The sequence below is a fragment of the Phocoena phocoena genome, chromosome 1, assembly GCF_963924675.1.
Source record: "Phocoena phocoena chromosome 1, mPhoPho1.1, whole genome shotgun sequence".
Lineage (NCBI taxonomy): Eukaryota > Metazoa > Chordata > Mammalia > Artiodactyla > Phocoenidae > Phocoena > Phocoena phocoena.
In genome coordinates, this window is record NC_089219.1 from 112,835,991 (window position 1) to 112,860,914 (window position 24,924).

At 49.9% G+C, this 24,924-nt stretch overlaps 1 protein-coding gene and 1 pseudogene across 2 annotated transcripts; one reads left to right on the forward strand and one right to left on the reverse strand.

Annotated features, from left to right (window-relative positions):
• Positions 1–13,504: 13,504 nt before the first annotated feature.
• Positions 13,505–23,975, forward strand: FDPS (farnesyl diphosphate synthase). Of its 2 annotated transcripts, XM_065873654.1 has the most exons (11): positions 13,592–13,611; positions 14,462–14,678; positions 14,755–14,917; positions 16,941–17,081; positions 21,228–21,308; positions 21,456–21,578; positions 21,945–22,033; positions 22,128–22,200; positions 22,904–22,981; positions 23,082–23,216; positions 23,719–23,975. In XM_065873654.1, the coding sequence occupies exons 2-11, from the start codon at positions 14,485–14,487 to the stop codon at positions 23,917–23,919; spliced, it is 1,278 nt and encodes a 425-aa protein (XP_065729726.1). In that variant the 5' UTR covers positions 13,592–13,611; positions 14,462–14,484; the 3' UTR covers positions 23,920–23,975. The 2 variants fall into 2 exon arrangements, with proteins under 2 accessions (XP_065729762.1, XP_065729726.1); XM_065873690.1 differs by lacking the exon at positions 14,462–14,678 and having other exon boundaries at positions 13,505–13,611.
• A 126-nt stretch (positions 23,976–24,101) lies between these two features.
• LOC136138019 (putative uncharacterized protein RUSC1-AS1) lies at positions 24,102–24,837 on the reverse strand (annotated as a pseudogene).
• Between the last annotated feature and the right edge of the window lie 87 nt (positions 24,838–24,924).

The following is a 24,924-nucleotide window of genomic DNA, read 5'->3' on the forward strand; positions in this document are numbered from 1 at the left end:
GCTTCCAAAATGTGGAGGTGGGGCTGCCCGGACTGTGGAGAGAGAGGGGGAGAGGATAACAAAACTGCTGGTCTTATCAAAGGGCACCAGAGAAAAGAAAAGGGGCACACCCAATAGGCCACCCCTGTCCCCACACAGAGTCCCTCCCCCAGACCTGCTGGCTGTCTGCCCCTGTATTCTGGCATCCCCCCTCTCTCATCCATTTTTCCTGATAAATTTTCAATCCATTCACACTGTCCGGTCATCAACCTGAAGAGAGATTTTTTTTTTTTTTTTGCCAGTGATATGGTCCCTTTTTTTGTACTTTACTGAAGTTAGTCCGAGATGAATCTAGGAAGCAGGGGATCTAGGGTAGGGACTGGAGACTGAAGAAAGGGGATGGGGAGCATTTTGATCATGTAGTGGGATTCTCTGGAAGGGCTCTGATAGCATCACTGTCATTATCACGTTGGCTACCATTTGCTCATTGACCATCTGCAATATTTATTGAGCACCTACTCTGTGCCAGGTCCTGAAGATACAGTGCTGAGCAAAACAGACAGAACTTGTACCCTTCTATGGAATTTATAGTCTGGGAGACAGACTATAAACAAGTGTCAAACAAATAAATATATAACTACATGCTTTGTAAGTTCTATGAAGGAATGAATCAGGTTGCTGGGACAAAGAAGCCAATGAGGAGAAGGGGGGGGATGTATTGTTTTAAAGCTATTTATTTATTTGCCTGCGCAGGGTCTTAGTTGGCGCACGCAGGATCTTTGTTGCAGGGTGAGGGACCTTTGTTGCGGCATGCGGGATCTAGTTCCCTGACCAGGGATCAAACCCCGGCCCCCTGCATTGGGAGTGCAGAGTCTTAACCACTGGACCACCGGCGAAGTCCCGACAGGGGGATGTATTCTATTTTATTTATTTATTTTTGGCTGCATTGGGTCTTCGTTGTGTGTGGGCTTTCTCTAGTTGCAGTGAGCGGGGTCTACTCTTCGTTGCGGCATGTGGACTTCTCACTGCGGTGGCTTCTCTTTGTTGCAGAGCACAGGCTCTAGGCATGCGGGCTTCAGTAGCTGTGGCTCGCGGGTCCTAGAGTGCAGGCTCAGTAGTTGTGGGCCATGGGCTTAGTTGCTCCACGGCATGTGGGATCTTCCTGGACCAGGGCTCGAACCCGTGTACCCTGCGTTGGCAGGTGGATTCTTAACCACTGTGCCACCAGGGAAGTCCCGGGGGATGTATTTTAGATGAGGTGATTGGGGAAGGCCTCTTTGAAGTGATCGTATTTAAGCTGAGATTTGAAGGAGGAGAAGGAACCAGTGGGGACAATTTGGAGCAAAGAGTTTTCTGAGGGGTTAGAAATAATATATGCCAAGGCTCCAAGGAAGGAAAAAGCCTGGTGCTAGAAAGAGGGCAAGCTGCAGTGAGGCCATGAGCCTGGGGTAGAGGGGTGTGGTCCCTGGTGAAACTGGGGACCGAAGCAGGGCCTTGGAGGGCAGCGGGCTCACCCAGGGAAGTGACACCCAAGTGATGCTTTAGAACACTTTAGCTGGGTGGGGGAGACCAGACAGTAGGTGTAGCAAGACCAGTGAGGGCTTTTAGGAGGACTAGCATAGTGGCAGTAGAAATGGGGAGAGGGAGACAGATTTGAGATGTATTTTGGAGAAAAGCAGACAGGATGGAATGATGGAGAGATGTGGAGAGAGGGAGAGGGAGGCTTTCATCCCTAAAGGATGGCACTGCGGTGTCTGGCTTGAGCATTGCACAGATAGTCGTGCCACTCACTAAGACTAGGGAAGAAAGAGGTTGGCAGGGGAAAACATTCAAAGTTTCTGTTTTAGACAGGTTTAAGTTTGACATGTCAGTTCATCATTAAAATCAACACGCAGACAGTTGGATATGTTCACTGAGCACTCAGCATATGCTGGAACAGCATTCAAGGCCTCATACACATCCTCGCCTTTTATCATCATGACGATCTAGAAGGAAGGTTGGACTAATAGCCTGTTTCATTTTTTTTTTTTAATTAAAAAATTTTTTTTGGCCACGATGCGCAGCTTGTGGAATCTTAGTTCCCCGGCCAGGGATTGAACCCCGGGCCCTCGGCAGTGAGAGCGCAGAGTCCTGACCACTGGACTGCCAGGGAAGTCCCCTAATAGCCTGTTTTACAGGTGAGGGAACAGAAGCTAGCAGGGTGCATTGAGCATCTTCTGTTGCCACTCCAGATCCTTTCTCCACCCTTTCCACTCTGCTCTGTGGCCAGGAGGCTGAAGGCCTTGCCCCATGGCTTCTGTAGGGCTTGGCTGTGGAGAGTGGCACTAATAGGAGATGAGATGGAGGAGAGTAAGCCTGGGCGTTTACCTGCCCCTCCCCTCTGTGAGGTTGCTGTAGGGCCTGCCAAGGGGCCCTCTCTCTCTGGATTCTAGGAAACATGCTCCCTCCAGCTCCTGGGCCCCTGAGGGTGGTAACTAAGCCACTGCTACTAGCTCTAGGGTAATGCACTATCCCTTGTGTGGTTTACCAACACCCTGCCCATACCTTTGCACATAATCCTCTTATGAAACACTCCTCAAATTATCTAATTTGAGAAAGACTTTGGTCTGATACACTTGTCTGGAGCTAAAGATCTTGGCAGTGGTGGAGCTGGGATTCAGGCCCAGACAGTGTGGTTCTAGAGTCTGAGTTGTAACCACTGAGCTCCATTCCTTCCCTCTCAGGACTGTTTCAGTGGAAGAAAAGGGGAGAAGCCTCAAACCCTGGTTGGAAAAGAAAGAAAATAGATAGTAGGAAGGACTTCCTGAGGGGATAGGAGCTTGGGGTCCTAGGCTCTATGTATAGAAGACAGAACAAATAAAGATGGACAAAAGTTGTTACCAGAGTGAACATAATAGACTTCAGGGGCTGGAGACTCAGGCTTTGTGCTTGGGGGTTGGAGAGGGACATTTAAGGTTGGCCTGACAATTTAGAACTGACTCCAGGACCAGTTGAAAGAACAAAATTCCGAGAGATCCAAGTCCCAAGCAGCCAATAGGAGGCGGGGCTGGTGCCCCAAAGCAGCCCCTGGCCTCTCCAGCCCAGGGACAGCGGCTTCAACCTAAAATCAGGCCGCAGAGGAAAAACAGTCTGGCTGACCCTGGGCCCACAAGTAACCACGTGAGAGATGGCCTGCACTCTGTCACAGGGTCAGGCAGCCCTGAGCAGGAGGTCTGTGGGTGAGAAATGTGGGAGAAGGACTCTAGGCCCCCAGGATCCAAACAGAATGGGCATACTCAGCTCTGTCAGATTCGACCCCTCCCCATCCCCACAAACACATGCACCCTGACACCTTCAGACACAAGCATGTGACATCAGACACACACACAAGCATGGATAGGGCCCCTACCATGTGCTGTGTCCCATGCGGACTCAGGCTCCCTGCCCAGACTGGGGAGGGGCAGGAATGCTAGCAGCAAGGTTTAATAAAGTGTGTCAGGCGGGGTGATGGGGTTGTACACAGAACACAGAGAGCACCAGGAGAGACTGAGCCATGCTGGTGAGGGAGGTCAGGGTGGCTTCACGGAGGTGATACCAGAGCTGTACAGGGTCAAGGACAGAGACTGACCAATGCCGGGACACATGCACACGCGCGTATGTGCACACATGTACACACAAACACCCGCATTCCACCGATGCACACCCCACCCAACCCTAACACACACGGAGTCTACAGTCACACCATCAGCACACACTCATACAACAGACTCACACAGTTAGACACAGACACACAGGAACCTCACACACTTTTCCTTACAGAGACACACACTCACACAATCCACTTATGCACACTTGAGCTCTCACACACGCACACAAAATCCAGGCTTTGTCCCCAGCCTAAGGTGGCTTTATTCTGCAAACCAGAGAACACCCGCCCTCCTCATCCGGGAAAAGGCTGCCGGCAGGCCTGCGAGGGGCGCCCGAGAGCCGCCAGCTGGTACAAGGGCGAGGGCGGGGACGCTGAGCCGAGGAGGCCCCGGGCTCGCGCCCCCGCCCCCAACCGTGAGCCAGGGTGAGGCGGAGAGACGCTCTGAGCGTCGGTTTCGTCATCTGCAAACCGAGATAATAAACCTTTCGGAGCGCTCAGCGCGATAATGTACGTGGTACGTGGACGTGTTGTGAGCACGGCCCGAACAGAGAGCTCGGAATTATTGCTCTTGTTCTCCTGAAAATATGGTGACTCCTCTCCCACTGCAGTCATTAGAATATCGGGGGTGGGGCCCTGCCTTTGTATTTCCAAAAGTGCCATAGAATTTGTCCAAAATGTACTTACATTTATTTGAATAGATATTTGCACAATCTACAAAATTCAGAGGTACAAGGTATAGGTCAAGAGTTTCTTCCTTCCCAACTTCATTCCCCTGCCCAGCCACTCAGTTCCCGCCTGCACGTTACCAGATTTATGAATTTTCTATGTATTCTCCAAGAAATAGATAATGCAGGTACAAACAATATATAATTGTTCCCTTTTTTATTCACGTGGCAGCATGGTACCATCCATACTATTCTGAACTTTTCTTTTTTTCCCGCTTAAAGGAGATCTTGAACGCCTTGCATCTGAAGAGAGGCCTCAATTTTGCTCACAACTTTTGTAATAAGCTCCCTGAAGTCCATCCATGGAACCCCTCGTTTGCATGGGAGGATACTAGCCAGAGAAGAGCTGGAGGCAGAGGCCAGTCTAGGCCCATATCTCCTTTCTCTTTTGAGAAAAACTGTGGTAAAATATACATTAGATAAAATTGACCATTTTAGCCACTTTTAGGTGTACAATTCAGTGGCCTTAAGTACATTCACAATGATGGGTAACCACTACTGTTTATTCCCAAAACTTTTTCATCCACTCAAACAAACACTATACCAATTAAGCAGTAACTCCCCATTCTTCCCTCTCCCCAGTTCCTGGCAACGTCTGTTCTACTTTCTGTCTCTGTGAATTTGACTGCTCTAGGTACCTCTTGTAAGTGGAACCATAGAGTATTTTTTCTTTTGTGCCTGACTTATTCTACTAAGCACAGTGCCTTCAAGGTTCATCCATGTGGTTTCATGTGTCAGAATTTCCTTCGTTTTCAAGGCTGAATGATATTCCATCATCTATATATGCCACACAGTGTTTATCCATTCCCCTGTTGATGGACACTTGGGTTGTTGCTGCCTTTTGACTCTTGTGAGTAATGCTGCTATGAATATGGGTGTATGGGCCCAGGTCTTTGCCTCCTCCTGGAGCTTTTTGTGAAGGCCTGTCCTATTTGGCCCAGCTCCCATGTTGCATGTGGGGCAGGGCAGAGGTCTCCACTCTGGGGAAAGGAGGGGTGAGTGGAAGAGCCATACACTGAGGTTTGGGGAGGAGGAGGTAGAGGGTGAGAACAGAACACACTGTTTAACACCCACTAATGTGCCCCATCACACTCGGAGTAAAAGCCAAAGTCGTTACAAGACCCTGCTACCTCTCAGTCCTCCTCCTCTTGTCCCTTTAATCCGGTCATACTGACCTCCTTGCTGTTTCTCAAACGAGGAAGGTCAACTCCTGCCTCAGAGAGGGCTGCTGCATTTGCAGGTCCCCCTCTATCTGTAGAGAATGCCCTTCCCCTAAGTAAGGAAGCAATACCTTGCCTATTACTTCCTTCTGATTTCTTTTCATGTATCACCTTACCAGTGAGGCCTTCTCTGATCACTCCGTTTAACATTGCAATCATCCCTTCCCTGCTTGGCTCTCCTTCCCGGCTAGACTTTTATACATTTCACTTGTAAAAAGTGTTCCCACCTCATCTAGAGAATCAGTTTCAGGAGGACAGGGATTTTGTCTGTTTTGTCCACTGCTACACTTCTAGTGCCAAGTAGGTGCTCAATAACTGTGAGTCATGAATGAGGGGGCCCAGCTCTCAGTGTGACTCAACAGGACCCAGCCCGCCCCAGCCTCTCTCCTGGGCTGCAGACCCTCATGTCCAACAGGCCCCCTCTCACCACTGTGGTGGGACCACATCCCACCGGTCAGCCCCCCTGCAACCCGCACCTTCTACTACAGCCAAGTCAACTTCTTTTCTATTCCTTACCCACACCCCATCCTGCACCGCTTCCTCAACTCTCTCTCTGCATCTTAGTGAAACTGGGAGACTCTCACCAGCCACGTCTAACATCAGCCAACAAAACCTGTCAATTCCAAACATTTTCCAAATGTACCCTTCTCTCCATCCTCACTGCCAGGGACGGCGGGCTGCCTCCACTCATCTATTGCCCAGACTTTTCCTGCCTGGGGTCTCCATCGCTGGTAGGTCCCCACCAGTGCAGCCAGAGTTGTCTGTCTAAAAATCAGTCTGATCAGCCTGCTCTGTTCAGGGACATTACTGACTCATCAGGGCATGTAAAAACCCTTTACTGTCTGGACCCAGATCACTTCTAGCCACATCGCCTCCCTTTCTCCACGCCTCAGCCCACTCCAGAATCCTTACACTCTCTCTGTCTCAGTGTCTTGCCTTTGCACACACAGTTCCCTACACCTTGCCTATTTTCTCTGCTAAACAAAATTCCTATTCAACCACCTAGATTTCACCTCCTCTCTGTCATCACTAGATGGACTTTCTTGTCTCCTTCTTCCATTCAGCTAAATTTCAAACGCACATCAAGAGCTCCTAAAACCATTAGGTTTGGTGCCACTAAAAGTGGGGTCACCAGGCCTGTGTGTCTCCTGAGAGAATGCAACAGGAGCGAGTACATGCCTCAGAAGAATTCTGATTCTAATGAAGCCTCCAACCTAACTACTCGTTTACAGGGAAGTAGAGGAAAGAGTTGAAACAAAGACTTGAGGATGCAATCAGCCAAATCCAGAATATAGGCAATTCTTCCAACAAATGACCCAGTTTCATCAACAATTAAATAGTGTGAAAAAGGGGGGAAGGAAGAAGTGTTTGTTGAAAAATGACGTAAGACACATACCAACCAAATGCAATGTGTAGACCTGATTTGAATTCTGATTTGAACAAACCAATTGCAAAAGATGTTTTTGAGACAATCCAGGAAATCTGAACATGGAACATGGACTGAACAGGAAATCTGAACATTGGGCCTTAGGTAACATTAAAGAATTACCATTAATTTTGTTTGTTGTGTTAAAAAATTCCTTATGTATTAGAGATACATCTTGAAGTGTTTATGTGTATAATAATATTGATTTGGGGGGGTTGATTTAAAATATTCCAGCAAAGAAAAGTGTAGTGGTTGGTACAGGAGAAGAAAAGGGAAGTAGTTGAATAAAATCAGATGGACAAAATGTTGGCAATTGTGAAATCTGGGTGACAATTGCATGGAGGCTTATTAGAATATTTCTCTACTTTTTGGTGTATGTTATAAAAAACATCAAAATTAATTCCATACAAATTTATTGTTGGGGCAGACCCTGTGCTATGCTCTGAGACACAATGACAAAGATGTGTCCCTGTCCTGGAGAAGTTCCAAGCAGTGGAGAAGACAGACAAGAATTCAGGTGCTGACTGTATTTAGTGATCAGAGTTATGGTTGGGGTAAGCTCTGGGGCCACAAAAAGACAGAGAGGGATACCTAACCCATTGAGGGAAAGTCTCCTAGAGGACTCAGGTTGACTTTTGTAACAAGAGACCACAAACTAGGGGACTTCCCTGGTGGTGCAGTGGTTAAGACTCTGTGCTCCCAATGCAGGGGGCCCAGGTTCAATCCTTGTTCAGGGGACTGGATCCCACATGCATGTGGCAACTGAGTTTGAATGCCACAACTAAAGGAGCCCATGTGCCTCAACTAAGGAGCTGCCGAGCTGCAACTAAGACCCGGTGAAACTAAGTAAATAAATAAACAAAAACAAAACAAAACAGAGACCACAAACTACAATAGCTAAACTGGACACTGCCCTAATGGTCTGGGATGCACCTGAAAGCTGGAGCATTTGCTCTCAACCACGTGAGGAAGAGGACCTGCCACAAACCTGTGAGATACATATTATCTCCATTTGAAGGAGGAGAAAAATGACATTCACAGAGGTTAGGTAATTAATTCCAAATCATACAACCAACAAGGACTGAAAGCAGGGTTTGAACCCAGGGCTGGTTGACTGCAAAGCTGTGTTCTTTCTGTTGGTACTTGAGGCTTCCTGGTGACTGGGGGAGGGGTGGCTCTGACACCTTCTCTCTTCCCAGGGTCCTAGTGTGTTTAGGAGACCTTGGTCTTTGCCCTGCTAAGTGTTTCCCAGTGGGGGTTAGGCTGGGACTAGGAGACCCCAGGGGCTTTTGTCCTAGCCACCTAGCCAGACTGAGATCACACTGTCCCTGACTTCCCCTGAGTTCTGTTAGGAAGGTCACTTCTGGGAAGTCCCAGACTGGAACGGGGAAATGAGAGGCTTTAGTTCTGGGAGACATAGCCTCCCCCTCTATCAATCTTCTCTCCTTCAACCCCAGGTCTCATCCCCCATTTCCTGAACTTGGGGTTTGCAATGAGAGTGGATCAATAATTCCTTGGACTGGGACTTCCCTGGTGGCGCAGTGGTTAAGAATCCGCCTGCCAATGCAGGGAACACGGGTTCGAGCCCTGGTCCGGGAAGATCCCACATGCCGTGGAGCAACTAACGCCGTGTGCCATAACTACTGAGCCTGCGCTCTAAAGCCCGCGAGCCACAGCTACTGAGCCCACGTGCCACAACTACTGAAGCCTGCACGCCTAGAGCTCGTGCTCTGCAACGAGAAGCCACCGCAGTGAGAAGCCTGCGCACCACAACGAACAGTAGCCCCTGATCACCGCAACTAGAGAAAGCCCACGCGTAGCAACGAAGACCCAATGCAGACAAAAAAAAAAAAAAAAATTCCTTGGATTTGAACGGACTTGAATACTTACAAAGACCTCTTCCTTAGTTTCCACTCTTGCTTCTCAACTCTGCTCTGTGAGCTAATCAGATAGGGGGCACACATTTATCCTGTGATCCATTAAAAACACACAGGTCGCCTAAGTCACGCTGGTATGCTCAATTTGCAATTTGGAGCCCCCTCAGAGAGGTCACGTGGCTTGTTGAAGTTCATCCAGCTGGTCATGGTGGAGTCAAGACTTGCACCCAGGCAGCACTTAGGCAGGCCCAGGGAGTTTCCTGTTAGCTGGGCAACAACAAGGAAGGCTGGAGCCTGAATTGGCTTCCCTTCCTGGCCTGTGTCAATTGTTCTTCTCTCTGGGGGTGAGCTAGCTGGCAGCTGATACCTGACTCCCATCAGACCACAGAAGCAAACCAGGTGGGTATTAAATGGGCCTTTCTCCAGGAGCTCTCACTCCTCCTTTGGCCCATTGCCTAGCAGGCCGTGCCCCTTCTCGAAATGTCTTTGCCCCAGCCTCCATAGGGCCCAGTGAGCCTCCTCCTTCTTCCTGGAAGCATCCCTTCCTTTCTGGATTGCTCTGGGCTTTCTGGTGTTCCTCTGCCTGTCTCTTATCTGTATCCTTTGTTAATTGTCCTCCCTCTCCACCCCACAAGGCATGAGCTGAGCAGGAGAGAGGTGACCCAGGGCCTTGACGGGTAGGTGGTGAGGGAAGGAAGACATGGCTCTGGGAAGGATCCACAGGTGCCTCGGAGGGGTCTCTGTAGAGGTGTGCAGACTTAAAGGCAGACGAAACAGATTCTGGGTGTGGCTCTGCCACTCTTGAGCTGGAAAGCTTCGACCAAGGTCCTCACACCAAAGGGGAAATCTTACAGGTGAGAGTTCGAGATAAAATATACGTGAAAGTGCAGATTTCAAATGCCAGTGACTTACTAGCTATGCCATAAATAGGGTGTTTGTAGAAAGAATAAAAAAAAGGAAGAATGCTTTGCATGTCTCAAATAACCAGGCTGCCCACTGGGGGCTGTCTCACCCTGAGTCTCTACTTTCTGGGTTTTTTTTTTTAGGTTTTTTTTGTTTTTGTTTTTTTGGCCACGCTGTGAGGCATGTGGGATCTTAGTCCCCAATCAGAGATTGAACCTGCGCCCCCTGCAGTGGAAGCGGGGAGTCTTAACCACTGGACTGCCAGGTAAGTCCCTGTTTTATTTTGTTTTGTTTTGGGTCTCCACTTAAAAAAAAAAAAATTATTTATTTTTGGCTATGTTGGGTCTTTATTGCTGTGCGCAGGCTTTCTTTAGTTGCATCAAGCGGGGACTACTCTTCGTTGTGGTGCATGGGCTTCTCACTGCGGTGGCTTCTTTGGTTGCAGAGCACAGGCTCAGTAGTTGTGGCGCACGGGCTTAGTTGCTCCGCGGCATGTGGGATCTTCCCGGAGCAGGGGTCCAACCCGTGTCCCCTGCACTGGCAGGCAGATTCTTTTTTTGTGTTTGTTTGGTTTTTTTGTCGTACGCGGACCTCTCACTGTTGTGGCCTCTCCCGTTGCGGAGCACAGGCTCCGGACGCGCAGGCTCAGGGGCCATGGGTCACGGGCCTAGCCGCTCTGCGGCATGTGGGATCCACCCAGACCAGGGCACGAACCCGCATCCCCTGCATCGGCAGGTGGACTCTCAACTACTGTGCCACCAGGGAAGTCCACATTCTTTTTTTTTTTTCTTTTTTAAACCCCACATTTGTTTATTTATTTATTTTTGGCAGTGTTTGGTCTTCGTTTCTGTGCGAGAGCTTTCTCTAGTTGCGGCAAGCGGGGGCCACTCTTCATCGCGGTGCGCGGGCCTCTCACTATCGCGGCCTCTCTTGCTGCAGAGCACAGGCTCCAGACGTGCAGGCTCAGTAGTTGTGACTCACGGGCCCAGTTGCTCCACGGCATGTGGGATCTTCCCACACCAGGGCTCGAACCCGTGTCCCCTGCATTAGCAGGCAGATTCTCAACCACTGTGCCACCAGGGAAGCCCCAGTCCACATTCTTTTGAAAATATTCTTTTCCATTATGGTTCATCATAGGATACTGAATTTAGTTCTCTGTGCTATATTTAAGGCCTTGTTGTTTATGCATTCTATAGATAATAGTTTACATCTGCTAACCCCCACTCTTCTTCCCAACCCCCTCCCCCTTGGCATTGGTCTCCACTTTCTATCCATCCTCTCCCGGGGGGGGGGGGGTGGGGTGGGGGGGGGGTGGCGGGTCCCTTCTAGGAGCTCCACCTGCTACAAAGTACAGCTCTGGGGAATTTTCCCTTAATGGCCTTATTTCACGGTGGAGTTGCAACAATCATATGGGTGTGCCTGGCCAGCTGCGTGGGGCTGAGAGGGGAAGGGTGGGATGATTTGGGGGTGGGGGGCATCATGGTATAGGATGGGGAAACTGGAGTGAGACCTTCATTTTTTTCAGGCTTGTGTCTTTCCTTGAGGAGTTTCCTAGCACCCAAGGTTCTATTGACCTGATCTCTAATTTCATTTGAGGTTCCTATTTTTGCCTTATGAACTCCTGTCCAAAGGTGGAGGCGGACCATCCTAGCAACCCAGCCTTGCCAAATATTAACAATGTCACACCCTCCTCACCCGGGTTGTAATTTACTATGTAATGATGTTTTCCTGGACCTCTCTCTAGTTCTACCCTAGGTAGGTGTAATAATTTTTTTATTGTCGTAAAATATACTTAAAATGACCATTTTAGGGCTTCCCTGGTGGCGCAGTGGTTGAGAGTCCGCCTGCCGATGCAGGGGACACGGGTTCGTGACCCAGTCCGGGAAGATCCCACGTGCTGTGGAGCGCGGCTGGGCCCGTGGGCCATGGCCGCTGAGCCTGCGCGTCCGGAGCCTGTGCTTCGCAACGGGAGAGACCACAACAGTGAGAGGCCCGCGTACCGCAAAAAAAAAAAAAAAAAAAAAGACCATTTAAACCATTTTTTTAGTGTACAGCTAAGTGGCGTTAAGTGTATTCACACTGTTGTGTAACCATCACCACTACCCATTTCTAGAACTTTTAAAATCTTCTCAGAATGAAACACTATACCCGTTAAACAATAATTTCCTATCCTTCCCTTTCCCCAGTTCCTGACAACTACTATTCTACTCTCTGTCTCTGCTCTAGGTACCTCATGTAAGTGGAATCATAGAGTATTTTTTCATTTGTATCTGGTGTATTTCACTTAACACAGTGCCTTTAAGATTCATCCATGTGGTATCATGTGTCAGAATTTCCTTCCTTTTTAAGGCTGAATAATATTTCATTTTATGTATATACCACATGTTGTTTATCCATTCATCTGTTGATGGACACTTGGGTTGTTTCCACCTTTTGGCTGTTGTGAATAATGCTGCAATGAACATTGCTGTACAAGTTTGTTTGCCTCTCTGTTTTCTCTTGGGTATATATCTAGGAGGGGAATTGCTGGGTCATATAATAATTCTATGTTTAACATTTTGAGGAACCGTCGAATTGTTTTCCCCAGCGACTGCACCATTTTACATTCTCACTAGCAATGTATGGGGATTCCAACTTCTCTGTATCCTCACCAGTGTTTGTTATTTTCAGTTTTTTTTGTTTTTACTATAGCCATATTACTAAGTGTAAAGTGGTATCTCATTATGGTTTTGATTTGCATTTCCCTAATGACTAATGGTATTGAGAATCTTTTCATGTGCTTATTGGCCATTTGTGTATTTTTTTTTGAAGTGTCTACTCAAGTCCTTTGTCCGTTTTCTAATTGGGTTGTTTGTATTTTTGTTGTGGAGTTCTTTATATATGCTGGATATTAAACTCTTATCAGATGTATGATTTGCAAATATTTTCTCCCATTCTGTAGGTTTTTTTTTTCACTCCTATGATAGTGTTCTTTGATATACAAAAGATCTTAATTTTGATGAAGTCCAATTTATCTATTTGTTGTTGTTGCTTATGCTTTTGGTGTCACATCTAAGAATCTATTGCCAAATCCAAGGTATGAAGGCTTACCCTTACGTTTTCTTCTAAGCCTTTCATAGTTTTAGCTTTTACATTTACCCATGATGGGTGGGTAAGCAGTGTTTTGTGTGTGTGTGTGTGTGTGTGTGTGTGTGTGTGTGTGTAAGCGTCAAGTTTCTAGTTTCTGCTGAGTCTTATCTTTCTTGAGCACTTAAAGCACTTCTTATACTTTATATCACAGTGTTATCCTCATGTAACACGTGAGGGGAGTCTCAAGGAAGTCAACTGAGGCTCAGATAAGTTAACTGATTTGCCTAAGTTAGACAACCTGTAAGTTACCAAGCTGGTCCGGCTGGGTTTTTAGTAATGTGCCACTCAACTGCACAAGAAGATAATGAAAATTTAAGTGCGTAGTAAAGGTGACAGCTCGAAGCTAGGGTGCAGGGAATTCCCAAACTGTCTCGCTTTCACCTCGGCTGCATCCATCCTCACCCCACCCTCCGCCCACTCCAGCTCCTCCTAACTTCCGGCCCTGAGCGCAGCCCTTCCATTGGCTGTTGGTTACAGGGCCTCATGCTCATACGAGGGAAAGCAGCCAATCAGTGTGGCTCGTCTCCGCCCAGCCAGCCAGCACTAGATCGCGTGGTCCTTGTCCCTCCTATGGCATGTCGGGAACTGTAGTCTAATGAAGCATTTCTACCTAGAGTGAAAGGAGATCGAGAACTACTGGTCCCAGGGAGCTGAGCGCCGAGCGGTCCGGCTTTTAGGAGTACCCAGCCAACAATCTGGAGCAGCAACTGGCGTCCAGGAACAGGTGAGAGAGGTCGAGGGCTGGCAGGGGTTAGAAACTCGGCCTTACCTCTGTAGCGATACTTTAAGGCACAGGAGGTCCAGTCTGTTGTGTTAGAGTTCCCCCGTTTTGGGGGTTGGTGGACCGACTGACACTGTGGATGTGCAGAAACTCCTGAACTCTGCCATGTGCTTTCCTGAAACCCCACAGGATAACTGCACCCTGCTTTGCTCTTCTGCTGCGAACCCTCCCCACCCACCCAGTGTTGCTCCGAGGCTGTCTGCGCAGTCCCAGTTCTGTGAGGCTCAGGACGCCCAGTCCCAGAGCCCCAGGCTACATGTCCATAGCACCCAGGGGTTCCTCTTTCACTTCTCTTCTTGAGGCATCTCAGAGCCTGCGCTCCCCTCTCCCCGCCTACCAGGGGAGACCTGTGTTCTAGATTTGGCGCTGACACTCCCCAGGTATCTTCCTGTCTCCTAGAGCCTCAGTTTGACCTCCATAAAATAAGGTGATTTAAGGGTCCTCCCAGCCCCCAGTCCTGAGGTCCTTTACTCTGGACTCTTTTATCATGTGCTCCAGAACTTGGGGGAAGAAGTCAAGAGTGTAGCAATTCCAGAGGCTCCCTGGAAGAGGCGTTGACGGTTTCTCAACCGGATAAAGTTAGGTGGCATTAAGTTCTAGCCGTCTTATTTTAAGTGTGATCAGTTGAGTCTTGGTCACCCAGCCATACTTTTTGTTCCCTGCGTTTCTTTCTGTAAATGCCCTCAAGCTCAGCCCAGAAGAGAGTGGGGCATTCTGGGTATGGAGGTGAAAGTTTGGAGGGTGACCCGGGGAGCTGACAACGTGCATCTGCCTTTGGTGCTTGCTCCTGCAGGGAGTGCTTGATGCCCCCTCCCTATGCCACCCCCCATGCTGCCCCTGTCCCGCTGGCTGAGATCTGTGGGGTTCTTCTTGCTGCCAGCCCCCTGCTGGGTACCCCGGGAGAGGTGGCTGGGTTCCCTACGGCAGCCCTCCCTGGTGCATGGGTGCCCAGTCCTGGGGGCCTGGCACAGTGCCCGCTGCTGGTGCCAAGCATGGACAGAGGAGCCTCGGTGAGTTTGGTGGGGTGAGGGGCCTTGGGGAGGGGAGCAGATGATTAGGTTTCTGACTTGTCCTCCCTCTTGTCAGAGCATTTTACTCCTCCCTCAGAATGAATGGAGACCAGAAATTGGATGTTTATGCCCAAGAAAGGCAGGATTTCATCCAGCACTTCTCCCAGATTGTCAAGGTGCTGACTGAGGAGGACATTGGACACCCAGAGACAGGAGATGCTATTGCCCGACTCAAGGAGGTGAGGGGTTTACGACTTGAGAGAGTGAACCTTTGCACTCTCTGTGCATGTGTGGGATCCAGCTCTGGCTTTTGACAGGTATGGGAGCAGGCTTTTATCTGAGTGACTCTGGGTCCACTCTGGAGGGGCTGGGGCCTGGGCAGGTATATTTAGTCAGCCGATCAATCCTGCCTTGTGGTTCTGCTGAGCCAGCCAGACTGCTTTGTATGGGGGTGGAGGGCCTTGAACCTGGTAAGTCTTTAGTTTTGTTGAGAAAGGGAATTAGGTGTCCAGAAATCATTAAGGTGCTACCTTGTCAGGGACCTGGGAGGAAGCAGTCTGAAGTGGACCTGAGTGAAGCTAGTGTATCATCAGAAACCCCTGCTCTAGAACAGGAGCTATTGCTGGGATACTTAAGTTGCCTAATTCTTTTTTTCTTTTGGAGTATCTAGTAATTCTTTTTGTAAATGCTGTCTCATTTATCTGAGGGGAACTAAGGAAAAGGATGTCTGTCTACACTGGGATGGAGATTAAAAGGGAAATCTTCCCAGTGAATTAGATCTGTTTGACAGCAGGGCAGCAGAAGGCACAATGAGAAGCCCCAGCAGGAGGGGATGCCATTGGAGGAGTGGGGGGTGGGTTCCCCAACCTCGGTCCCCTCCAAGTTGTCCTCTGGCCAACTCTGTGGGTAGGGGGCTTGCCTTTAATAAAGTGAAAGAGACTTTTCATTTGCAGATAGGTTGACCTGTGGGTTGGAGGAGGTGGCTGAGAAAGGAGGAATGGGCTGTGAAGGGGAAGTTAGGAGAATTGGGGACGGGGTGAAGGAGAGACGTGAGCACGCCAACCATTCCCATAGTGAAGCCACTAGGTGGTGTTTCTGGGGGCTCTGAGGAGCTCCAGTTCTTTATGTCTCAGCGCAGAAAGAATTCAGCAAGAGGCAAAGTGATAGAAAAGAAGTGATTTATTAGAATAGAATGCTTGTGAGGCTTACAAGCCAGTGGGTGAGAGGGTGCCACACCCCAAGAACTTTGTGGGCTACAGTTTTATAATCAAAGGAAAAGTGGGGAGGAGGACAAAACCACCTTCTTCCTCATTCTTGAGTAGATGTCATGCTTTCATCATCACCTCCTCCTCCGGGTTGGGCAGGGGAGTTTTCTTGTCCCTACATGTTTAAGCCAGGACTGTCGTGGCACTATGGAACGATTATTTCAGGTCTTAGTACAATGAGGGTCTTTTACACTGAAATGTCGCCTTTCCATAAATTGTTTTTTGTGTGTGCAGAGAGCATGTTCTAGGGGTCATTAACTTACTGAGCTCACTGGGCAGGATGTGGGTCTATGCCAGGATTATTTTATTGTTTGGGGGCATATCTCATGCTCTGTTGCATGGTTTTGTTGCTAAGCAGGCCTGCTTGGTTTTGTGGTTGAGCGAACCTGCTTTCTTCAGTGATCATTAACTTACAGGGGTCTCCCATACTTTTTTCTTTACCTACAAACCCCTGGTGGGATTAACTATTTAATTACCTACGTTGTCCTTTTACTCTGTCCCTATCAGTAGCACGTACAGAGTTTTCGCGCAGTTCAAGCCCTGTCCTGGGTTTGGGAGCAGATTTTTTTTTTTTTTTTTTTTTTAAATATTTATTTATTTATTTGGTTGCACCGGGTCTTAGTTGAGGCACGCATGTGGGATCTAGTTCCCCGGCCAGGGATCAAACCCAGGCCCCCTGCGTTGGGAGCATGGAGTCTTAACCACTGTGCCACCAGGGAAGTCCCTGGGAGCAGATTTTAATCTCCCGTGTGGAGCCTTTAAGTGTACTGAAGAAGGCAATGCAGAGAGTGCCTGGGGACTGGAGAACTTCTAGCTGTGCTCCAGGATTTGGGAGGAAGCCAAGAGAATAGCAATTCCAGAGGCTGCCTGAAGGAGGGGTCAGGGTTGAGGAGGATAAAGTTAGGTCTTATGGTTGGAAGTGGGAAAGGGCAAGGAGAACTCTCAGAATAGCTGCTCTGTAGACCCTGATGCCTTGTCGCTCTGCCCTTGCTCCCAGGTCCTGGAGTACAATGCCATCGGAGGCAAGTACCATCGGGGTTTGACAGTGCTGGTAGCGTTCCGGGAGCTGGTGGAGCCCAGGAAGCAGGATGCTGAAAGTCTCCGGCGGGCCCTGACCGTGGGCTGGTGTGTGGAACTGGTAAGAGGGAGGGGGAGGGGCAGGAGAAGACGAGGTTTACTAGAGTGGGGGTACCCTGGGTAGGATGGGGTGGAGCAAGGAGGGATGGGCCTGAAACTTGGTTTCTTGGTGGTTTGTGTTTCTGTGCCTCTAGTGTGCTGCGGCCAGACTTAGTGAATTACTCCAAGGGTTAACAAATGTGGGGAAACTCTTGCCAGTGGGTACACATTTGACCTGTAGACCTGCTGTGGGCCAGGGCCTTGGGACTGGCCATAAAGTTGTCAACTCTTTCCTCTGAGCAGAGGACAGCCGCAGAAGTAAGATAGTTCTTCTAGAACGTTATTCTGTGGCAAAGATTGAAAACTGGAAGCCCATTGGTAGTTTTCGAAAATATTTTAAAATTAAGTTCCCTAAATGTAACAAAGAAGAGATTTCACATAAAACACCAGATTTCTAGCATTACTTGGAAAATTGCTAGATCTGGGTCCAGAGTCCCATGTAGCAACAGTTGGCTGAAGTTGAATTGAGGCCACTTTCCCAAGACAGGACATGTGTGGGTCTGTCTTTATCTTGCTCCAATCCCCACATCTTCCTGTCTCCAAGCTCACTTGGCCCTTGAAGGTGTATGGTTTGCTGGCCTGGCCTCAAGTCTTCACTAGCAACAGGGGGACCAGGTTCTGGGGGCGGTGGTGCCAGGCCCTGAGGAGGGGGCCAGTGAGCCCAGGAGGGAAGACGCTCAGGGCTTGGCGAATGACGGGTGATTCTGGCCTGCGGAGAGGAGCCCCTGGCCCGAGGCAGGACGTGACGAGCTGAGTCGGCCACACCGCATTCTCTGTATGAGCAGGTCAAGTGGAGCTGTCTGTCCTGCAGGTGTTGGAAATTCCAATCTGGAGCCTGTAAGAGAGATGGGGCTGGAGAATAGGGATTTGCCTCCAAGGAGGTAGAAGGACGATGGCCTCACTGTGGACGGGGCCCCTGGTGAAGGGCCCCTGGTGCTCTTCTAGGGATCTGGAGGGGCCGAGGAGCCCATAAACACAGAGGGCGGGCAAGGAGGGAAGGGCAGGAGGAGAGGGGCAGAGCTGTGGGGCGGAGGGAGGCAAGAGTGCGAGGGGCCAACAGCTCACCTGGTAGAATCGGTTGCTGTTAACCTCAGCTGCACTGGGTGCATCTGGGGGTGTTTTTTCTTTTGGCCGTGCCATGCGGCTTGCGTGATCTTAGTTCCCTGACCACGGATTGACCCCTGGGCCCTGGCAGTGAAAGCCCCGAGTCCTAACCACTGGATGACCAGGGAACTCCCATGTTTTCTTTTTTTAAAAAATTAATTAATGAATTAATTTTTGGCCGCGTTGGGTCTTCCTTGCTGCGCGCGGGCTTTCTCTAGTTGCAGCGAGCGGGGGCTGCTCTTCGTTGTGGTGCGGGGGCTTCTCGTTGTGGTGGCTTCTCGTTGCAGAGCACGGGCTCTAGGCACATGGGCTTCAGTAGTTGTGGCACGTGGGCTCATGGGCTCACGTAGTTGTGGCTCACGGGCTCTAGAGCACAGTCTAAGTAGTTGTGGCGCACGGGCTTAGTTCCTCCGCGGCATGTGGGATCTTCCTGGACCAGGGCTCGAACCTGCGTGCCCTGCATTGGCAGGCGGATTCTTAACCACTGTGCCACCAGGGAAGAACCCCCCCTGCCCCGTGTTTTCTTAAATGCAGCTGTACTTCTGTCACTTCCCCAAGATTCCATTTGAGCTGTCCACCATTGTTTTGGATGATTTTTTTATAATTTCTGCTTCTATCTTCCTTTCACTTCTACCTCATCTCCTTCAATCTCTTATTTTTCTATTTCAGCATTTACTTCCTAAAAATGAGGACATTTGCCTATGTAACCACAATACTGTTATCACATCTTTGTCTGGGCTGCTACAACAAAATACCACAGGCTGGGTAACTTACAAACAACAGAAGTTTATATCTCATAGCTCAGAAGGCTGGGAGGTCCAAGATCAAGGCACCAGCACGGTCAGCTGAGGGCTTTCTTCCTGGTTCATAGCCAGCATCTCCTTGCTATGTCCTCAGGTGGAAGAGGCAAGGGAGCTCTGTAGGGTCTCTTTCATAACGGCACTAATCCCTTTCACGAGGCTTCCATTCTCATAACCTAAGCACCTCCCAAAGGGTCCACCTTCTAATACCATCATCTTTGAAGGTTAGGATTTCAACATACGAATTTTGGTGGGGGACACATCCAGATCATAGCAACATCCAAGATATTTAACATCGGTACTAAAATATTATCTAATGTATATTCCATATTTAAATACTTGTAAATCCCCCCCAATTGTCCACTATAGGTTTTTTTTTTCTTTTTTATTTTTTAACATCCAGGATCCAAGCAGGAGTAATGTATCGCATTTGGTAGTTTTTCTCCAGTCTTTAGAATACTCCCTCTATCACAGTTGACTTTTTAAAGTCCAGGCCAATTATTTGGTAGAGTATCTCACAATCCAGTCTGATTAATATCATGAGGAAATAATCAGGGTAAACATTTTGGTAAGGATGCTACATAGGTAATGTGGTATATTTCCCGTTACTTCCCACTATAGTACATACCTGGGAAGATGACTAAAAAAACTCAACCCAGTTCTGTGGTACCATCCCTATAGATTTAAAGTTCTCCTAACAAATAGAAAGTGCAGTTGGGGGGCAGAGAAGATTGAGGGAGGCCACAGAATGAACGCCCTTTGGAGACAATCTTGGTTGAGTGGTGCTGGTTGAAACCAGATGGCCCTTGTAATCACTCAGGGGAGGCAGTGGACCTGTGGCTTCAGGGGAACAATGCCACTCCAAATAAACACATCGTAAATAAAACGTGTGCCCCCAGTGTGGAAAACCCAGGTCCCACCCCAGGGCAAAGTCAGAGGTCAAGGTGCAGAGGGACTTCGCCTGGAACAAGAGCAGCGATTGCCATAACCCTTTCTCTGCCCACACGTGAGCTGGTGGGTGGTGGTGGGCACTTCCTCTGAGCGATGCAGATCCACTGGAGCACATACAGGGATCAGGGTGGGGTGAAGATTTCAAAACTATATCTTCGGGGAATTCCTGGTGGTCCAGTGGTTAGGACTCGGCGCTTTCACTGCTGAGGGCCCAGGTTCAGTCCCTGGTCAGGGAACTAAGATCCTGCAAGCCGCATGATGCAGCCAAAAAAACCCAGAAAAAACAAAAACCATGTCTTCAAAAGCTGTTTGAAGGAGCCGGAATGTGTAGCCTGACTGCAAGAAGTATCCTGGGGGACGCTACGGTGCTTCATTCTCTCATTTATTTCTTAGACAAACATTTATGACACACCCACTCTGGGACCATGCTGTGCTGGGCTCTGGGAGTGCCAGGGGGACAAACACATTGCCCTGCCTCCAAGGAGTTCACAGTCCTGTGGGGAACCAGCACGTTTGGGTGCCTTCAAGTAGGCTGGCACTCAGAAGAGGAAGCCCTTTGATGATGTTTAAGACCCATGGGTGAAAGTTACCGGAAGTCAGACTTGAGTTCCATCCTATTAGACCTGCGCTCCCTAACGAGCTCCCTGAGGTGGGGTTTTGTTCCTGGTCACTGGAGTAGGTAAGCAGAGTGCCCGGGGAGGACACAGGAACAGGCTTTTTTGTTCCACAAGTCATGTAAAGTCAAATTGCATGAAGAAATCTTACTTGAAGCATTCACTGAAGTTTTTCGCAAGAGAGTCCAGTATATGAAGATGTTTCATCATCTCCCTGATACCAGGGATTGTCTAGGGCTGCTTGTCTGGAGATGTCAGAGATCTGTTGTGTCTCTTACTTTGAAAACAAGGGAGTTTTTGTCCCTTTTTATAGTTGGGAAGCCTGAGCCAGAGAAGTCATGTAACTTTCCGAAGTCCCACAGCACAGACGAAAAGTCCTTGGTGGACTTCCCTGGTGGTTCAGTGGTTAAGACTCCACGCTCCCAGTGCAGGGGCACGGGTGCAGTCCCTGGTTGGCGAAGTAAGATACCACATGCCACATAGTGTGGCAAAAAGAAAAAAAAAAAAAAAAGTCCTCGGCCTCCTCATCCTGACCTTCCTTACCAGCTCAGTGATTCTCAAAAGCAGCAGCTCTGTTGCTGGTAGAAGGAACAGTAATAAGGAGCCCTGGGGCTCTTATTCCACTTTTCGTTCTCCTAGCTCCAAGCCTTCTTCGTGGTGTCAGACGACATCATGGATTCATCCCTCACCCGACGGGGCAAGATCTGCTGGTATCAGAAGGTAAAGTGGGCGGGAAGGCAGCGGTGGGCATGGGAACAGGCCACGGGGAGATGGTCACGTGGAGCCTGTGGAGGTGTTCAGAGTTACAGGTTCTCGGTATGAGTCTAGGCCAAAGACTGATTGCTTGTTTTTTTGTGTCTTTGACAGCCAGGCATAGGTTTGGATGCAATCAATGATGCTTTCCTTCTGGAAGCATGTGTCTACCGCCTGCTGAAGTTCTACTGCCGGGAGCAGCCCTATTATATGAACCTGATTGAGCTCTTCCTGCAGGTGTGCTGCAGACCAGGGCTCAGTGCCCAGAGGCTGCCCACAGTAGCCTTGGCCTCTGTAGGACATTCTCGTCTAGCTTGTTTCGGGACACAGGAGATACCTCGGTTTGCCTGGATGGGGAAGTAATTGAGGAAGGGAATCGGGGAGGGTGGTGGTGGCGAGAGGGGCTTCTGTGTCTCTGTGACTGAGGAGTGGTAAGGGACTGTGTGTGTGACTGGATGGGCCTTGAGTCTTGGGCCCCTCTCTCCCTCCTGCTGTCTTTCTGACGGCCCAGGTGTCATCTGGTATGGGATGTAGGGCCCAAGATTTCAGGGTTCTCCAGCCCCGGAGAAAGCCCAGGTCATGGGCCATTTTCCTCTTCCTTAGAGTTCTTATCAGACCGAGATCGGACAGACCCTGGACCTCATCACGGCCCCCCAGGGCAATGTAGATCTTGGCAGATTCACTGAAAAGAGGTGAGGGACCATGGGAACCATATCTGGACAGTGAGGGAGGGCTGGGGCCAGGGGCGTTATCCTTCTGAGGAGTTTATCTTCTCCCCGTACTCAGGTACAAATCTATCGTCAAGTACAAGACAGCTTTCTACTCCTTTTACCTTCCTGTAGCTGCTGCTATGTATATGGTGAGTGAGCCTCCCCGCCCTCGCTGCCTTGCCCATGTGGGCTTTTGGATAGGAGGCCACAGGGCAGACAACTTTGGACAGTCTGGTGCCCCCATTGAATGGCTGTGTGATCCTGAGCAAGTTACTTAATCTCTCTGAGTCTGTTTCCTCAGCTGTAAGATGAGGATAAAAATCCCCACCCATGGAACTACTGTGAAAATTAACTGAGTGGTTAATATGAATGTGGATGGCCCATCAAGGGGGAACAATAAATCCTCCATCTGAGTACGGATAGGAGTGGGGAGGATATAATTCAGGCTGAGAGGGAGGAGACTGGATTCGGAGGTGGTCAGTGGGATTAACTGTCTATGCTGACCCTCTCCAAGTTTCCTTTTCATCCTGAAAGAATTTGGAAATGGCAAAATGATTAGGAAGAAGGATCAGAGTGACTCAGGGACTGAGCCTTGTGAGAGAAGAGATAGTATGAGGGCCTCCAGAATGGACTCGCCTCTGCTATGACTCACAGGAAGACCTAGCTAAAATAAGTGGGATAGGGGCTGGACCATCAGTCAGGACTTCCTAGATCAGGGAAGCCAGGGATGTCTGAAAGGAGAGGACAGAAGATTTGGGGGCTGCACTGGGGCAAGACCTCGTGGAATGAAGCGGCCACAGGAAGATGAAGGCACCTCTGGTGTATGGCTTGTTCATCCCCTTTTCACTGTAGGCGGGCATTGATGGGGAGAAGGAGCATGCCAATGCCAAGAAGATCCTGCTGGAGATGGGAGAGTTCTTTCAGATCCAGGTAGGAAGGCATGAGGCACTGGCAGAGAAAAGGCTCCAACTCCTCTTTCCCTGCCTTGGAGCCTCTTCATTCCTCCTTTTCTGCACCTGCCCCCACCCAGGATGATTACCTTGATCTCTTTGGGGATCCCAGTGTGATGGGCAAGATCGGCACTGACATCCAGGACAACAAGTGCAGCTGGCTGGTGGTTCAGTGTCTGCAACGGGCCTCTCCGGAACAGCGCCAGATCCTGCAGGTGCCTGAGAGAGGGCTGTGGATCCCTGAGCTGCTGAAAAAGGGGATAGAGCAGTGGTTCTTCAGTGAGGGTGATTTTGACCCCCCAGAGGACGTTTGGCAGTGTCAGGAGACATCTTTTTTGTTGTCATAACTTGGTGTGTGTGCATGTACCACAGGTATCTCTAGTGGGTAGAGGCCGGAGATGCTGCCCGACATCTTACAATGCATACAGTAGCTTTCCACACAAAGTATTATCCAGCCCAAAATTTGAAATGTGCCAAGGGTTGAGAAACCCTGGACTAGAGGAAGCTGAGGCCTGAGCCACTATCTGAGCATTTGGGATGGGGATGGGGAGGGGGAGGTTCAAGATCTTAGATACTAAGAGACACTTAAAACTGGAGGCAGGGATGGAGTGAATGGCATTGGAGATGTTCTGGAATATCTGGATGGGGGAAGGAGAGGGGACCTGGAGGTGCTGGGGGGAGATTAATAAGCCCATTTTCCTGCCTCCAATCCTTCAGGAGAACTATGGGCAGAAGGAGGCCGAGAAGGTGGCCCGGGTAAAGGCGCTATACGAGGAGATGAATCTTCGGGCTGTGTTCACGCAGTACGAGGAACACAGTTACAGCCGCATTATGGGTCTCATTGAGCAGTATGCTGCGCCCCTGCCCCCAGCCATCTTCCTGGGGCTAGCAAACAAGATCTACAAGCGGAAAAAGTGACTTAGAGACTGTGAAGGGGGAGGGGGAGGCTCTCAATAAATTGTTGTCTAACCTGTGGTTCTTCTGTTCCTGCTGGTGCCAGCCAGGGGCGCAGCTCTGTCTAGAATGGGCAGGGTGGGGGGCAGTTGCATGGAAGCGAGGACCTCGGGCCTTGGCTTCAGGACCCCCTTGGGACTGAAAGCTTAGGATGCATCAAAAGCCATTGAGCCGGGCCTGGGTGGGTGACACAAGCGAGACGTCAAGCGCTGGGGGCTGGGTCTGAGCCACGCCACGCCCATGCCTGAAGGGGCGCGGCTGCGCAGCGCTGGCGCCGGTTGTCCCGGCTCCCCTCCCCTCCAGTCTGTTAAGGCCGGGCGGGGACCCGAGCTGCGAAGGAGCAGACGCTGGAGCGGTTGCAGGAGGACCCTGGTGAGGATGGCCCGTCGTCCTGTGGGTGTGGATGGACGGGGTTGGGGCACGCGGGGTGGGGCAAGAGAGGTTAGCGGTAAAAAATGAATAGAGAAGGGGTGGGGTGGTAGCTGGACGATAGAGACAAATGGGGAGAGAATGGATAGACGCGCTGGTTTTCGGAGCAGGGTGAACGTGCACCGTGGCTGGAGGCTGGGGCTCGGGGTCTGTGCCGGCTGGCCTAACTGCCAGGCGGAGTTGACATGATGACGGCTGCTCCGTCCTTTCCCCCACGCCCGCCCCTTTCCTGCATCAACCAGCCAGACGAGCCTCCCCACCACCCAATTTCAGAGCATCTGGGCGGGGCGTCCCTTGACCCCTTCCCCTGGGAGTGAGGGGCAGGCTGGGGAGCAGAGCCAGATTGCAGCAGAGAGGACCCGGAGTCCATTCTGGGCCCCATTCTTTTCCAAGCCCCTGCACCTCCAAGGAGATCGAGAGCGCAGCCGCATTCTCTGACCCTCCCCGCCCCATTCCTGGGGGGTTACATTCGACTCCACCTGCAAACACTGCAGCGGAAACTAATGGCCAGTCGATGTCTATTTGCATCTCATTTAAATA